Here is a 13,415-nt window from a genome sequence, read left to right as displayed (position 1 = left end):
CTCTCCACTGCCTCTCAGCCTTTTGGCTAAGATCAGGTGCAAAGATGTTCTAAGTAGAAAAATGCTAAACAAGATGAGCAACGTTTTTACCATTCCCAAGTGTGGCAGGCCCAATGCAGTTTTAGGCAGGTCACCTGACAGCCACGGGACCAGTTACTGAGTGACAGCAGGAGGACTGTCATAGGCTCCAGGATCCTTTTCCTAAAATCCCTAAGTTTTAGAAACTCTGCAACACAGCAAAGTATGACAGCCACATGCAATCTGCTATTACATTTCCAGAATCCTCTTTCTGATGGGTGGAATGATGGTTCCTGACCTAACTTTCCTTACTGCACTGTGGATCTTAAGTAAAGCTTTTTGAGTGCCCTTCAGCAAGTCCCTCAGGGTAATCCCTGCTTTGTAAAAGGCAGAAGCAGCTAAAGTGAACCCTCCCCTCCTCCTCCTCTTGCACAAATGTACACTCTCTGAGAACAAGAGAAACCCCACGTACCATTAACACATTCAAAGACATCACAGCACTTTCCAGGTGTCCCATCGCCACGAGAGACTATGCGGGGGGTGGATCCCACCTCACACACGGGGAAACCACATAAGCCAGAGAGACACTCGCATCTGAAACCAAAGAAAAGGGAAGGAAAACCCCATGAATAAACAACAACATAGAAGTCGGGAGACCACAAACAACGTGGCAGTGGCTGTGGCAAAGTACCTGGTCTATACCACACTGCCTCCTTTATCTGGCGTCACTGGGAAATGGGAAGGCAGGAGGGGTTCTAACATAATTGGCTTTCAAATAACTAAGGCTTGTCTCCTTTATATACAACCCAATTTTTAACTTTTATTTTGTCAGAAATATTTCTAAAATGCATTACCTCATTTCTTACTTAACCAGGCTGGTATTGAGCGTAACACACATTTTCGGGCAGACTCAGGGACATCTTCACGTGTATCTGTTATGCTCTTCTGTGAATCGATGCTTGCACAGGCTAATACATAGTGAGTGTTCCTGTGTTAAATGGCCCCATGTTGTTGCTCCTTTGCTGCAATTGATGTTTAGGTGTTTTTCAGAGGTTTTCTGACTTCTGGTTCAATAATTAAGTTATTAGCTTTTTAGTATTTTGTCAGTGTGACTGTTTCAAGTCCACTCTCATCTTGAGCAATATTTAATTTATGATTGTGCACAATAAAAGAAACGGACTGAAGACTGGGGAGCTTTTTATAAAGAGAGGGCCTAAGTTGTAGTAAGTGAACTTTTTGACAGCTATCTTGGAAGCTGAAAGTCTTAATTTTTTGGATCTCAAGCTGCCACCTGAGCACTGATCTCCGCACGCATGAATGGGGCGTTCAATGAGCTGCAAGCTGGCGGTTCTGGCTCTCACCCCTAACTTCAATGCTGCTGCAAAAATTGCTAAACACAGAAGCCTGGAAGATGTGGGCAGGTGAAATAAGAGGAGACAAAATGCTGTTATTTGCTACAACGAAAGAGAGGCAGGACATAAGAAACTCAGGGCAGCTGAGTGTCAGCATGTGAATGTAAGACGAAAGAGAGGCTAGATTTCTGCCCTAGGACTCCCCTGGGGAGAGATGTATGGGTCAGAGGGTGGAGAGGATGACAGCTAGAGTTCCCAGGTTGACAGGAGTAAAAGGAAGGCATCCTAAAAAAAAAAGACATCCTGGAAGGAAGTATGTGGGTATTTATGTACGGTAGAGGTCAAGATCAGGGGAGGCAACATTCCCAGCAGGGAGAACTATTAACACATTCATTAATTGTGCTTTCTCCGCCCACCCCCCCTTCTTATTTAAGTACTTATTGTTCTTTGGATCTTTAATAAATTAAAATATGCTTATAATCAGGCCCAGAGATTTAATTACATTTATAATTACCCATGGAACTAGAAAAGAAATGACTTTAGGTTAAGATTTGCATCTGTGGCTTTAAACCCCCCACTATCACCCCAAGGCAGGCTCTTTTAGGATTCTTTCATGTGGGGTGACGGTTATACTGGATTCCTGGGAGAAGGGGTAGGTCATTCAGGTTTTGCTGCAATGGTATTTCTACCAACGGTTTAAAGGTTTGTCTGTTTTATGGGAGCAGAGCTTGGAACTCTCAATTCATAGTCTATATTAATGCAGGACAATCACTTTCTAAGGCTGAGTACATGTGAGCTGGGCTTTTAGTGCCTGATAAGGTCATCCCATACTTTTTCATGCTTATATGCCTAGCCATTGCAGTTGTAAGCACATAATCGTACTGCTGTGATATAACAGTAACATCATATTGTTTACATTTATTATACTTGGCACTCTATACAACTTAAAACTCTCTGGAGTTTACAGATGAATGGGGCTAGGGTACTGACAGGCCACACCCTGACCCCAATGTGTGGATGTGATTGCAATGAAAGCATCGTGCAAGAATAGCTGATTAAATTTCTCTTACATATCTCCTGTGAGTCACATTCTTGCCTACAGGTGTGTTCCAGGAAATTATTCTAATCTAAACACCAGGGAGTGTACAGTCAACCAAAAAATACCTCTTCAGATATCTTTCTGCGACACTTGAGCAACCTTTACTGAACATGGATGTGCATTTATGTGCTAGGTTCCCTGCTAGGCTGTTAGGAGTCACACCACACTGAACACCATGACTAAGTCTGCCATTGAGTCGTTTTTTTCCCTTTTATGTTTGACCTATTTTCCCAACATTTAAGAAATTTAAAATTTTTAAAATACAGCCAGGTGTGGTGGCTCATGCCTGTAATCCCAGCACTTTGGGAGGCCCAGGTGGGCAGATCACGAGGTCAGGAGATCGAGACCATCTGGCTAACACAGTGAAAAGCCATCTCTACTAAAAATACAAAAAAATTAGTTGGGCGTGGTGGCATGTGTCTGTAATCCCAGCTACTCAGGAGGCTGAGACAGGAGAATTGCTTGAACCTGTGAGGTGGAGGTTGCAGTGAGCCAAGATCACGCCACTGCACTCCAGCCTGGGTGACAGAGCAAGACTCTGTCTCAAAAAAAAAAAAAAAGAAAAAAAATTAAAAATACATTTAGGGAGTAAAAGTGCAAGTTTCTTATAGCCATATATTGCATAGAAATGAAGTGTAAGCTTTTAGTGTACCTGTCACCCAAATAGTAAACATTATATGCATTACGACTTCCTATCATTTAAAAATTTCTATTGTTTTTTTTAGAGTCCCCTACTGATTGTCTCCAGCATGCAGTTGAAGATCTGATGCTGCACCCAACCACCTATTAACCCACCTAGGAAAGGAAAATGTTTTATGCTGAATCTTTACATCTAAACTGACTGTACAATAAAGACCCTGGTTTTGCTAGCTGATGTGACCCCGGCTCCTATCTCCTTGTCTCCTTCCCTGCAAGCCCTTCCGATCTACCTGTTGCCATATTTTGACTTTTTACAGCTTCCCCTGAACCTGAAATTAGTATCTTAATGAAGAAAGAAAGAACCACAAACGGTGAAAATTGAGGCTTAGGTCAGGTATCTATTGGGTAGCTATCCATTAGGTTAAAACCTTACTGAAACTGCCAATTTTGCAGGTTGAAATGGTCAAACAGCAATTCCTTAATGTTCAACATAAGACAACTCTCATGAGTTATTAACAGGTATGTTTACATTCACTCTGTCAGGTAAGAAAAGGGGACCCCATCATGACCCACATTTGCCCAGGAAGTCTGTTATATCTTCAAATGGTATTAGCTCAATGTAGTTTTAAAAAAAATTCTTTAGTAAGATTATTCTAGATTCTCTAGTTAACCCACACCGCAGGAGGTATTCTTCCCTTTTACCAATGGGAACAGGAGTTATACAGCTTAGTCAATTGACCTGATTTTAAATAGGACTTCCTGTTCTCTGTGTTTTCCACTAGAAGAGACTAGATTTTCCTCTACTGAGTCATGAAGAGGAAGTGCTGAACTACAGAAGAACTGACGCATGCAACCTGTAACCCATCCTCATCACATTCTTTCTCTTCATTTCAATTCTTTTTGTCCTCTCTAATCTTTCGCCTACCCTCTATCCCAATCTCTGGATAAGGAGCAAGCAAAGGAAAGGAGAATACAAAAGGGGCAGAGGAAACAGACTACCATGAGAAACCCTGCAGAGCTGATTTCAACACTTACCCTCATTTCTGAAGCCCTCTCCCCAGTTTCCAGTTCTAGTCTAATCTCCCCCTGCCCAAGTCTTTGTCTCTCCCAAACCATGCCACACCCATCCTAAGGCTTAGTTCCTGGTACTTCTTGCAGTCAAAATTTATCTTCTATTGCTCCTCATTTTATGTGTCACTTTCTCAGCCTAGCATTTGACACTGCGAAGTCCATATATTCCTTTTTTGATTCTGTTTCCCAGTATTTCCCTTCACTTTTCAGTGCTACGGCCACGCTCTTTTCTCCAAATAAGCCCTCACTTTGCTGTCTGTGTACTGCCTGCCCTCATGGCCTCTGCACATTCCTCGCCCAGCCCTTATGCCCAGCTGTCTTTCTAGGTCAACCTCAGATAAAACTCTGAACCCCCAAACACCACACTTTTCTTACAGCCCCCTCTTTCTCTATTTTGTGGTAACTTGAGGACTCATCTTAACATATGCTCTTTTAGTACCTACCATGTATAGTCACATAAATGTTTCTTAGGTGGAAGTGAATTGGAGATGAACAAGACAGGAATAACAATAACACAACAAAACAAAAATACAAAACAAAGTGAGAAGGAAAGCACTGAGATTTCTATACTGTGAGCTCATAAAGGCCACCCCAGGCAGAGCTATTTGCATGACAACTTAAGCAGAAGTGCTAAGGGTTTAAAAAACAAAAAAACAAAAAACAAAACAGCTTTATTGAGATATAATTCACCTACCATAACAATCATCCTTTTAAAGCATACAATTCAGTGGTTTTATATTCACGGGGCCATCACTAGTACCTAATTTCAGAACATTTTCATCACCTCAAAAAGAAACCCTGTACCCAATAGCAGTCACTCCCATTTCCCCTACCCCAAACCTTAGCAACCACTAATTTATGTTCTGTCTCTACGGACGTGCCAATTCTGGATAGTTCATATAAATGGAATCATACAATATGTGGAGTAAGAGCTTTTAACTTCAAAGAAGATGGAACCTGTATTCGCAGGTAGCCAGAAAAATCAAGCCTCTAATGTAATCCTCAGTTTTAATATGATGATCGATCCAGGTACCACATTAATACATTTTTGCATAACGTAGTTACACCTGCAGCCAGGTGGGACTTGGTTAAGCTGTCTTTTTTTTCTCAGGTAGGTAATGGATTCAAGCTCAGTGGGCACCTGAGAGCCTGGGTGCAATGATGAGCAGAACTCAGAAATCATGTAAACCCCTAGAGGGCACTCACCCGCTTAAGAGGTTCTGCTGGCTGAAGGGCGGTAAGTATACACTTATGCCTTCCCTTCATGTCCTTTGCTTCCTGGACTTCACAGACAACCCCAGGCAGGCCAGAGGTCAGTCTGAGCTCCTAGGCACAGCTTGCAAGTGCTCCCAAGTCTGCCTCTACCTGTTGGTTTCCATATTCTACTGGTTCCTGCAGCACACACCTTACACTCCAGCAACAATGATGATCTGACTTCACTGAACCACCTGCCCCGACCCCTCATCACACCAGCCACAGCTCATGTCACCCAGCCTCAAATTCCTGCCTCTCCCTTGTCCCTGGTGAAATCCCCGCAACCTTAAGACCACCTACCCTATGAGATCTTCTCTGGTCAAAAACCACAGGATTAATTTTCCACCCTCTGACTTTCAACAGTACATAGGGGTACCTAACAAGTGTACTGGCTATCATACTAAATTAAAACCATACTGTTTCTCCTGTGAACTCCTCTAGTGCAGGGGCCATATCTTACTTGTCTTATAAATAATAGTAAAAAAATGATAAAGGTACTCAAGCATAATCTGAAATAAATCTTTTCATGGATACTAAGTCAGGGGTTAGAGCATGTATTGTTATGTATTTATTTTTATTCATTTTAGACTGCAAGCTTATAGGTACGGTCCTTTTCAAAATTAGTATGTGGAAGGAAGGACTATGGAATTTGTTTAAAATGCAGATTCCAGGGTACCCACTCAAACTCTGTTTTGCTGCAAGTTTGGGGATGGCTCCAGAATCTGCCCATATAAAAGGCTCTCCATGAGATTCTGCTGATGTGAATCTGCAATCCACTTTCCAAGAACTTTGTGCCTAGATGTGCACAGCCTGGGTGGTCACAGTTTAATTTGTACTTTCCACTGGAAAAAAACAAGTATGACTAGTTTTAACATTATAATGAGAACGATGATTACCAGTACTTGTTCTTGAATACCACTGCTTAAGAGTGAGAGATACAAGAAAAGAACAGGAACATTAACAATTTATCCCATATTGTCACCCTGAAGAAAAATGTGTGACTGCTAGCAAGCTACTTAAACTCTTGGAGACTGTTTTCTCATCCATAAAGTGAGATAGTTGGATCACAATAAACCTTTCTCTAAATATAAAATCCTCTGATTCTATCATTGTCATTCCCACCCCCGACACTGCTGCTATCCGACCTCAGCTCATCCTCTGCTCACTCCTCTGCCCCCTGTCCTTCCGGAACATCAGTCACCTCTCGTCCCTTACTCACCTGATCCTCCTCCTCTCCAAGCACCTCAACCCTCAGGCCCACCTCAAAATAGGGCCTGTGCACTGCTGACTTTTTGCTTTCTGTGGCGGGGGGTGGGGGGCAGGCAGGGGGTGTAATAATTATGCAACTTTTTGTCCCCCCTACTAAAGAAGACTCCTAAAGCAAGGCCCAAAATGAAACAACATGCTACATGCTGATGTCTCCCTACCACTAAGCATGTTTTAGACCCTTCATAACTAAGTGGAAGGGTCAATAGTTTGTTTTACTACAATGACCAGAGAAACCTTAAAGGAGGGTAACCTATAGGAGATCCCTGGAGGAGGCCACAGGGGTAGGAGTCCTGTTTGCCCCTCCCACAGCCCTTTCAGCAAAGAGCAGGAGTGCCCCCAAACCCCCACCCCATCCCCCGACAGGTATCGTCCTGGGGTGGGTGCCACCCAATGCTGATGTTATCCTAACATTCCCCACAGTAAGCTCCTTCTGCAGAGAAAGCAGCAAGCCATCACACTCCTCACCTTCCCCAGCAGACCCTGATCTTCCTCTTCCCATATCCTAGACGAAAGCAAGCCAGTGAGGTCTTCTGGAAAAGATTTCTTCCAATAATGGATTTATTACACACCAGAACTGAGGCCTTCAAAAGTGGAGACATCACTGTCTATAAATTAAAAACTGCTATTTACAGGTGGGTGGGAGGTTTCCCTTTGGTCAGGAAACAAGGATAAATGAGGAATGAAAAGGGCAAAGCACTTGTGCTACTACGATTCTACGCAGTGTATTAATGAAATAGCTTGTCGGGAATGGAAATGATAATGACACATAACACACAGGGCTATTCTATAAAAAGTAGCTTCAACTTTAATTAAATTCGATGTACTATCTTTCTACTGATTAAATTTCTTACCTCTTTCCAGGAATGTGTAAGTTTAAAGAAGACTGCAAATAAAATATCCACAAAGAAACAGGTTTCCTATCTGAGGGTCCAACTCTTCTTATGGAAAACAGCACTCCTCCCTGTGAAAGTCCCTTAGGCCCACAGTTTTCCCATACCTCACCATAAGAGATTTACCATTCTGTATGTATGAATAACTAACCCTCCTGTACTCTTCCTCCCCTATCTCAAGCTTATTCCTGTGATTTCCTGGCCTTTCCACCCCCAGCACGGCCACTGAGCTATAGCCACAGCAAGGGCAGCCCTGCTCTGGGCACCACACTCTCCCCCCACAGCCATCCCTCCCCTGTGTACAGCGAGCTATCACCTGCCAACCAGAAACTGCACCTTCTTCACCACTCTCCCTTCAGAAACCACCAGAATATCACTCTGCCTTTGTTGTTGTTGTTTTCATGTGTTTTGTTTTTTTTTTTTCTGGGGGGAGGAATCAAAGGACATGCTCCCATGTAGGGAAGGGATAAGCTAAAGACATTAGATTTGGGTTCAGTGTATACTGCTCAGGTGATGGGTGCCCCAAATTCTCACAAATCGCTGCTGAAGAACTTAATCATGTAACCAAATACCGCCTGTTTCCCAAACACCTATGGAAATAAAACATTTTAAAATAAATAAAAAATAAAATATTCCTTTGCCTCCCTACTATCTGCAATAATAATAAAGCCATCATTAAGCTCTTCTCTTCCTAGCTTCCTCCTCAAGGTTGGCCTGTGGCTTGGGAAGCTTATCTTAAGGTGCCAAGTTGAAAGAAAGGTGGTGTAAACTGCGGGGAAAAGAAAGATGGTGTAAACTGTTCTAAGTCTCCAAGGATCCTATAAGAAGTTAACAATTACCTTCTAGGACTCTGCCCCACAGCAAATAGGTGTGATAGGGAGAAAACAATGGCATCTTTCACAAATTACTACCTAGATGTGACTGGCTGAAAAAAAGAGTCCGGGATAGTTTTGAACGGACTCAACCCTGGTGGCAGGTCGTCGGGGAGGGGACACAGCAGAAACACAGCTGAAAATAATCGCAGGGCTCCTGCCCCTGTTGAAATGTTAGAGCTGGGATCTGGCAGAAATCCTGGGCCACTCAGTCCAGCTCAACAATCTGATATCGCATATCGAGAGCTGGCCAAGTCCCAGGAACGGAGGGCTCCCTGCCTTCACTTCCGCAGGTCTAGGGGGAAGACAATGGCATCTGCTTTCACGGCTGGTAGGATGGCTTTAGAGAGGAGGTCAGGATGGGAGTGAGGGCTGCATGAAGGACTAGTTAGGAAAAGTAGGCAGGCAAATTGGCACATCACACTGTAGAAGGGAGGAGAAGGGGGCTGGGACACGGAGAGAAAGTTTTAGTACAGCAACGTAAGTTCTTCCCACTTCAGAGCGGAATTGCCAACCGCCTCCGAGAAGAGATGCTCTGGAACAATGAATCAGCTTGTTTATGAACATGCAATGATTTTGTAGCTGTTTACTGACTGTATACGTGCAGTAGGCACGAAGCTGGGTTGGGACTGGGGATACACAGGGTTCTGGTCCTAAGTTTAGGGATTTAGTTTAGGGAAGCTTCGTGTATATATAACCATAAATGAGAACACAATGGGATGTTGACTATTCAATCTCCTTCCCAGAGCACACAAAGAACAAACCCCAAGAATGTTTGGACTAACCTTCTACTTGAAAATCTGAGCAAAGCCTCCACTGCCTGGCTGCTGACACTCTCTGAGGCCACCAGAGCCATCTGGGGCCTGAGCTGGTGCTGAAACAGATGACTTGAAGCATGTATCCACTTGGATCCCTTTGGGCAGTCAATTCCCAGCCTCTCATCCTTGTCATCAGGGCAAAGTGAAAGACTGTATTGTCTCTCATCCTCCAAGGCATGCACATCTGCAGAGAGCACTGCTCTGCTTCTCAGGGACTTACCCTTCTGTGCCAACCTCTCTTCCAATTGACTCCTCTGCTTCCTCCAAACTTTCCTCTGCAGACAAACTCCCCGATCCTCTGATCATAACACACAATGCACCACTCAAATCTGTTTCTAACCTTTACCTGACTCTCCCCTAAAGCTTCTATTTCCTCATATCCATCTCCAGTGGGACTGAGAATCCCCCACTTACTACTCACTTATTCACCTGGGATGGAAAGGAGGTCAACATTCTCCAAGTGGACCGCTGGCTACTTCCAACATTGTTGCTTTCCTCTCTCATGCAAACATTCCCTTCCTATGACTGTCTCCTATCCAATGCCTTAGGGGGCAGAGGTTTGGGGAATGAACTTTGAAAGGCAGTTCTTAGAGTCAAGTTCTGGTCACTTAGGAACGATGTGATCTTGGGTAAGTTGTGCAGTCTCTCTAAGCCTCAACTGTAGAATATGTACAGTGGAGACGATTAAAGTGCCCAGATGTCATATGATTGCTATGCGGATTAAATGAACTGATGAAAAGCACCCAGGATAGTGCCTGGAACACAGAAGCACACAACACCTGTTAGTTGTTTTATATGAATATAATTTGAGAGGTTTGAAGAGTCTATGTGGACCAAGTATTTTCAACACTCTGGCCTCACTTGATCATTTGGAATCCAGTGACCCTTGCTGCCCCCTCTACTTCGGTGACTCAGTCCGCGGCCACAGCTCTCTGAACTCTCTGAAGTCACACATCCTATTTGCTGATTACGACGGTACATCCTTCCAGTTCTCCCTGGCCCATGCTCTACCACACTGACACTTCAAACTCACTGATGCATCCACTCCCCAGATTGTGCCCTTTTCTCCACAGCCGGAACCTCCTCCTAACTGTACCTTGTTAGCAATGGAGCCCAGAACCCATGGTGTTTCACTTGAATCACCGTCTTCCTAACACCTTTACCTTTCCTGCCTCTTTATCCTCCTCCTATATCTGTCCCCTTTACCCCAACCCCAACTTATTTAATCCCAGAGATGGCAAACCTGAACGTGTGCAGGAGTCAGGTAGGAATCCTAAGAGTCGAAGGGGACTGCAGATACCTCAAGAAGGTCTGTGACCTCTAACGGGGCATCACTACTCATTTCAGGCTGAAGGGTAAACTCAATGAGGCCATACCTTCCATTTACTTAAGAGGAGCCAGATTTTTATGTGAAGTATGCCGTTTTTAAATATCGATGACTAATCTAAAAGTAGAAAAAAAAGGCACATTAAAGAAAACATGTCAGCCCCAAGAACTACCAACTGTAAATTGTGATTCAACCCACTGACTTCCTCTGTGCTGATACTCAAGCTGTTGAGAGCTCCTAGACAAAAGCCGGAGCTATTCTGTATCTTCTACACCGAAGTCCCCCATCATGCCTCACAGGCCACAGTTTATTCCTAATGATCACTTCTTCCATGTTGCCTTTTCTAACTAAAGGCACAAAGATAAATAGCTGATACTGTGCGTGCGTGCGTGCGTGCGTGTGTGTGTGTGTGTGTGTGTGTGTGTTTGCGCGCGTGTGCCTGTGGTGTTGGTGGTGAGGGGTGTGAGTGGCACAGTTTGTGAAATGACCATCAAATGTGGGGGAGTGGGCACAGAGGAATGGCATTCTAAGTAGAGGAAAGAACACACTAAATTTACAAAGGCAAGAAAGAACACAAATACAGTGTGTTTCGTTTGAACTAACAGTTTAGCCCACCAGAAGTACATTATGTGCTAAGGGGACGGCTGGGGCTACTATGGGGGTGCTGACAGGAGTCATGGCCAGAGAGGGAGGTCAGTGCTGAGTAATAAGGGGCTTTGCATACCATACTAAGAAGCATCTTTATTTGTAAGCAACAGGAAAGTAATAAAACATCTTAAACAAGTAATGTAGTCTTGCAATGGGGGGGTTATCTCAGGAAAACCCAATACTGTCAGGAATTTCCTTTTTCTTGAATAATAAATGTAGGTGGAATGAGTGTTAATGTTTTAAGCCGCAGGACACATTACAAGCCGAAAAGTCAACAACAACAACAACAGCCTAGAAGAGCTTCTCTCTTTCTCCATCTGGTGAACTTGGGCTCATATAAGACTCAGTTCAAAAGTCAAATCTGACAGTTCTCTAAATGGGAATTAGCATGTCTTCACTCTGTGAACTTTTTGCTTTTGCATACTTCTACTTCCAAAGCACACAATGCTTTAACAATGACTTATACATATTTGCCTTCTCTTTAGAATATATGCTCCTAGACATCAGTGACTATGTTTTACTCCTGCTGGGCAGCCCAATGCCTGGCACATAACAAAAATGCCCAAAATATCTGTTCCCTGAACAATCCAAGAACACTATGGGGTTTTGATGCTAGGACTTCTGCTGCAGACTAATTGTCTATATAATTTAGTTAAAAGCATTCACTATTTACCCATGCTAGGCACTGATGAGAATGAAATATATAGGGTGGGTCCTTGCCTTCAAAGAATCCACAACCTAGTGTCTTAGGAATTATCATTAAAACGCTTCATGATCTAGCTATGGAAATCAAAGTCTCTGATCATTTTATCATAAGAGCCATGACATGTGACTTCCTCCTTTGTCAAAAGCAAAGTCAGGAAAAAATAATTTACAAAGTACTTGTCTGTGTGATACATTCACAACACACTGAGCAAGGCCAAGAGAAACCAGCTCTCTCTACCTCCTGGGTTCCAGTTAGCCATTAAATGTCTACCAGACAAATATAACCCTGAATTCTCTGCAAACTGTGGCAACTACAATGACGAGGAAGGAACCTAATAATCTATACCCAATGTAAACGTGTAAATGAAGAGTAAAATATGTTCCGTGATTTGGGCTGCTTTTGGTATTTTCATTAAAGGTAGGGCTTTAACATTTTAGACTTGCTTATTAGCTATGTCTGTAATTTCACAAAGCATTTTTGCACAGCTGTTTCAATCGGTTCTGTCTGTATATGCCATGATAATGATGTAGCAAATGAGGGTGAGGAAAGACCTCTGAGTTTCAATATCATCATGCTGTGGATTCTGCTTTCAACTTTACTGAAAGGCTTACAGAATTCAGTTAAGTTACTTTCTCTCTGTCTGACTCAGAGGGCCAGGTATATACAGTGTCTGGTGATATCCATGACCACTTGGATTAAACAGGAAGTCACTGTCAGGACAGCCTTGCTTGTTTTCAGGACTAAGACAAACACAAAATAAGACTAGCCACTGGGTCAAATTCATGGTGAAACAAAAAAGCATAAGGTCCTAGTACAGGAAGGACATCACTCACACATCTGAAGTGAATTATTGACAAATCAAACACTCTACGAGGGAGATAGTTCATCTCCAGTGGGCAAGGACTTTACTTCTAGGAAAGCATATTTTCTTCAATCTGGGGTTGGTCCAATAATAACATGGAATTCCTACAATTATTTTGTTTTAAAAATAACAGAGTTTAATATAGACTCTGACTTTTTTAGTCATGAGTTGACTCGCTCTTTTGGCCCAAAAATTACTGTGACAGAGGGCAACAGAATAGATGTTCTTTTCTTAGTTGAGAAAGATGAGCTTCAAATACACTTGCAATTTTTTTTCTGTATGTGTTTAAAAACAGAGAGAATGCTACCATAATAGCATGTCAAGAGTCAGGAATGTTTCAAATTTGTGCCATGCTAATGCATATTTTACATATTATATAACTTTATTTTACTTACTCCCAGAAAGCAGCAGAGAAATTATTCAAATTAAAGGGAATAACAACAAGAAAAATGAATGGAATTATGGAAATTCATCTAAGATTGGTGTGTTTATCTACTAACACACCAATCTTAAAAAAAAAAACAAATCAAACTGTTAAGTGCCATCTTCTTTGAGACACTATCTTAGAACAGATGGACATGATAATTTTT

The 13,415-nt window shown here is 42.8% G+C and overlaps 1 protein-coding gene across 5 annotated transcripts in view; it reads right to left on the bottom strand.

Annotated features, from left to right (window-relative positions):
• CRIM1 (cysteine rich transmembrane BMP regulator 1) overlaps positions 1–13,415 on the bottom strand; it is a 194,133-nt gene that overhangs the window by 80,288 nt on the left and 100,430 nt on the right. For all 5 annotated transcript variants that reach the window (XM_017534875.2, XM_017534877.2, XM_017534878.2 and 2 more), the window contains one exon: positions 491–612. In XM_017534875.2, coding sequence (XP_017390364.1) covers positions 491–612 — 122 coding nt within the window. The remainder of the gene's footprint in view (positions 1–490; positions 613–13,415) is intronic.

Source organism: Cebus imitator, unplaced genomic scaffold (genome assembly GCF_001604975.1).
Source record: "Cebus imitator isolate Cc_AM_T3 unplaced genomic scaffold, Cebus_imitator-1.0 Scaffold88, whole genome shotgun sequence".
Taxonomy (NCBI): Eukaryota; Metazoa; Chordata; class Mammalia; order Primates; family Cebidae; genus Cebus; species Cebus imitator.
The sequence above is the reverse complement of the archived record's forward strand: the minus strand, read 5'-3'. Positions and strand labels throughout refer to the sequence as shown.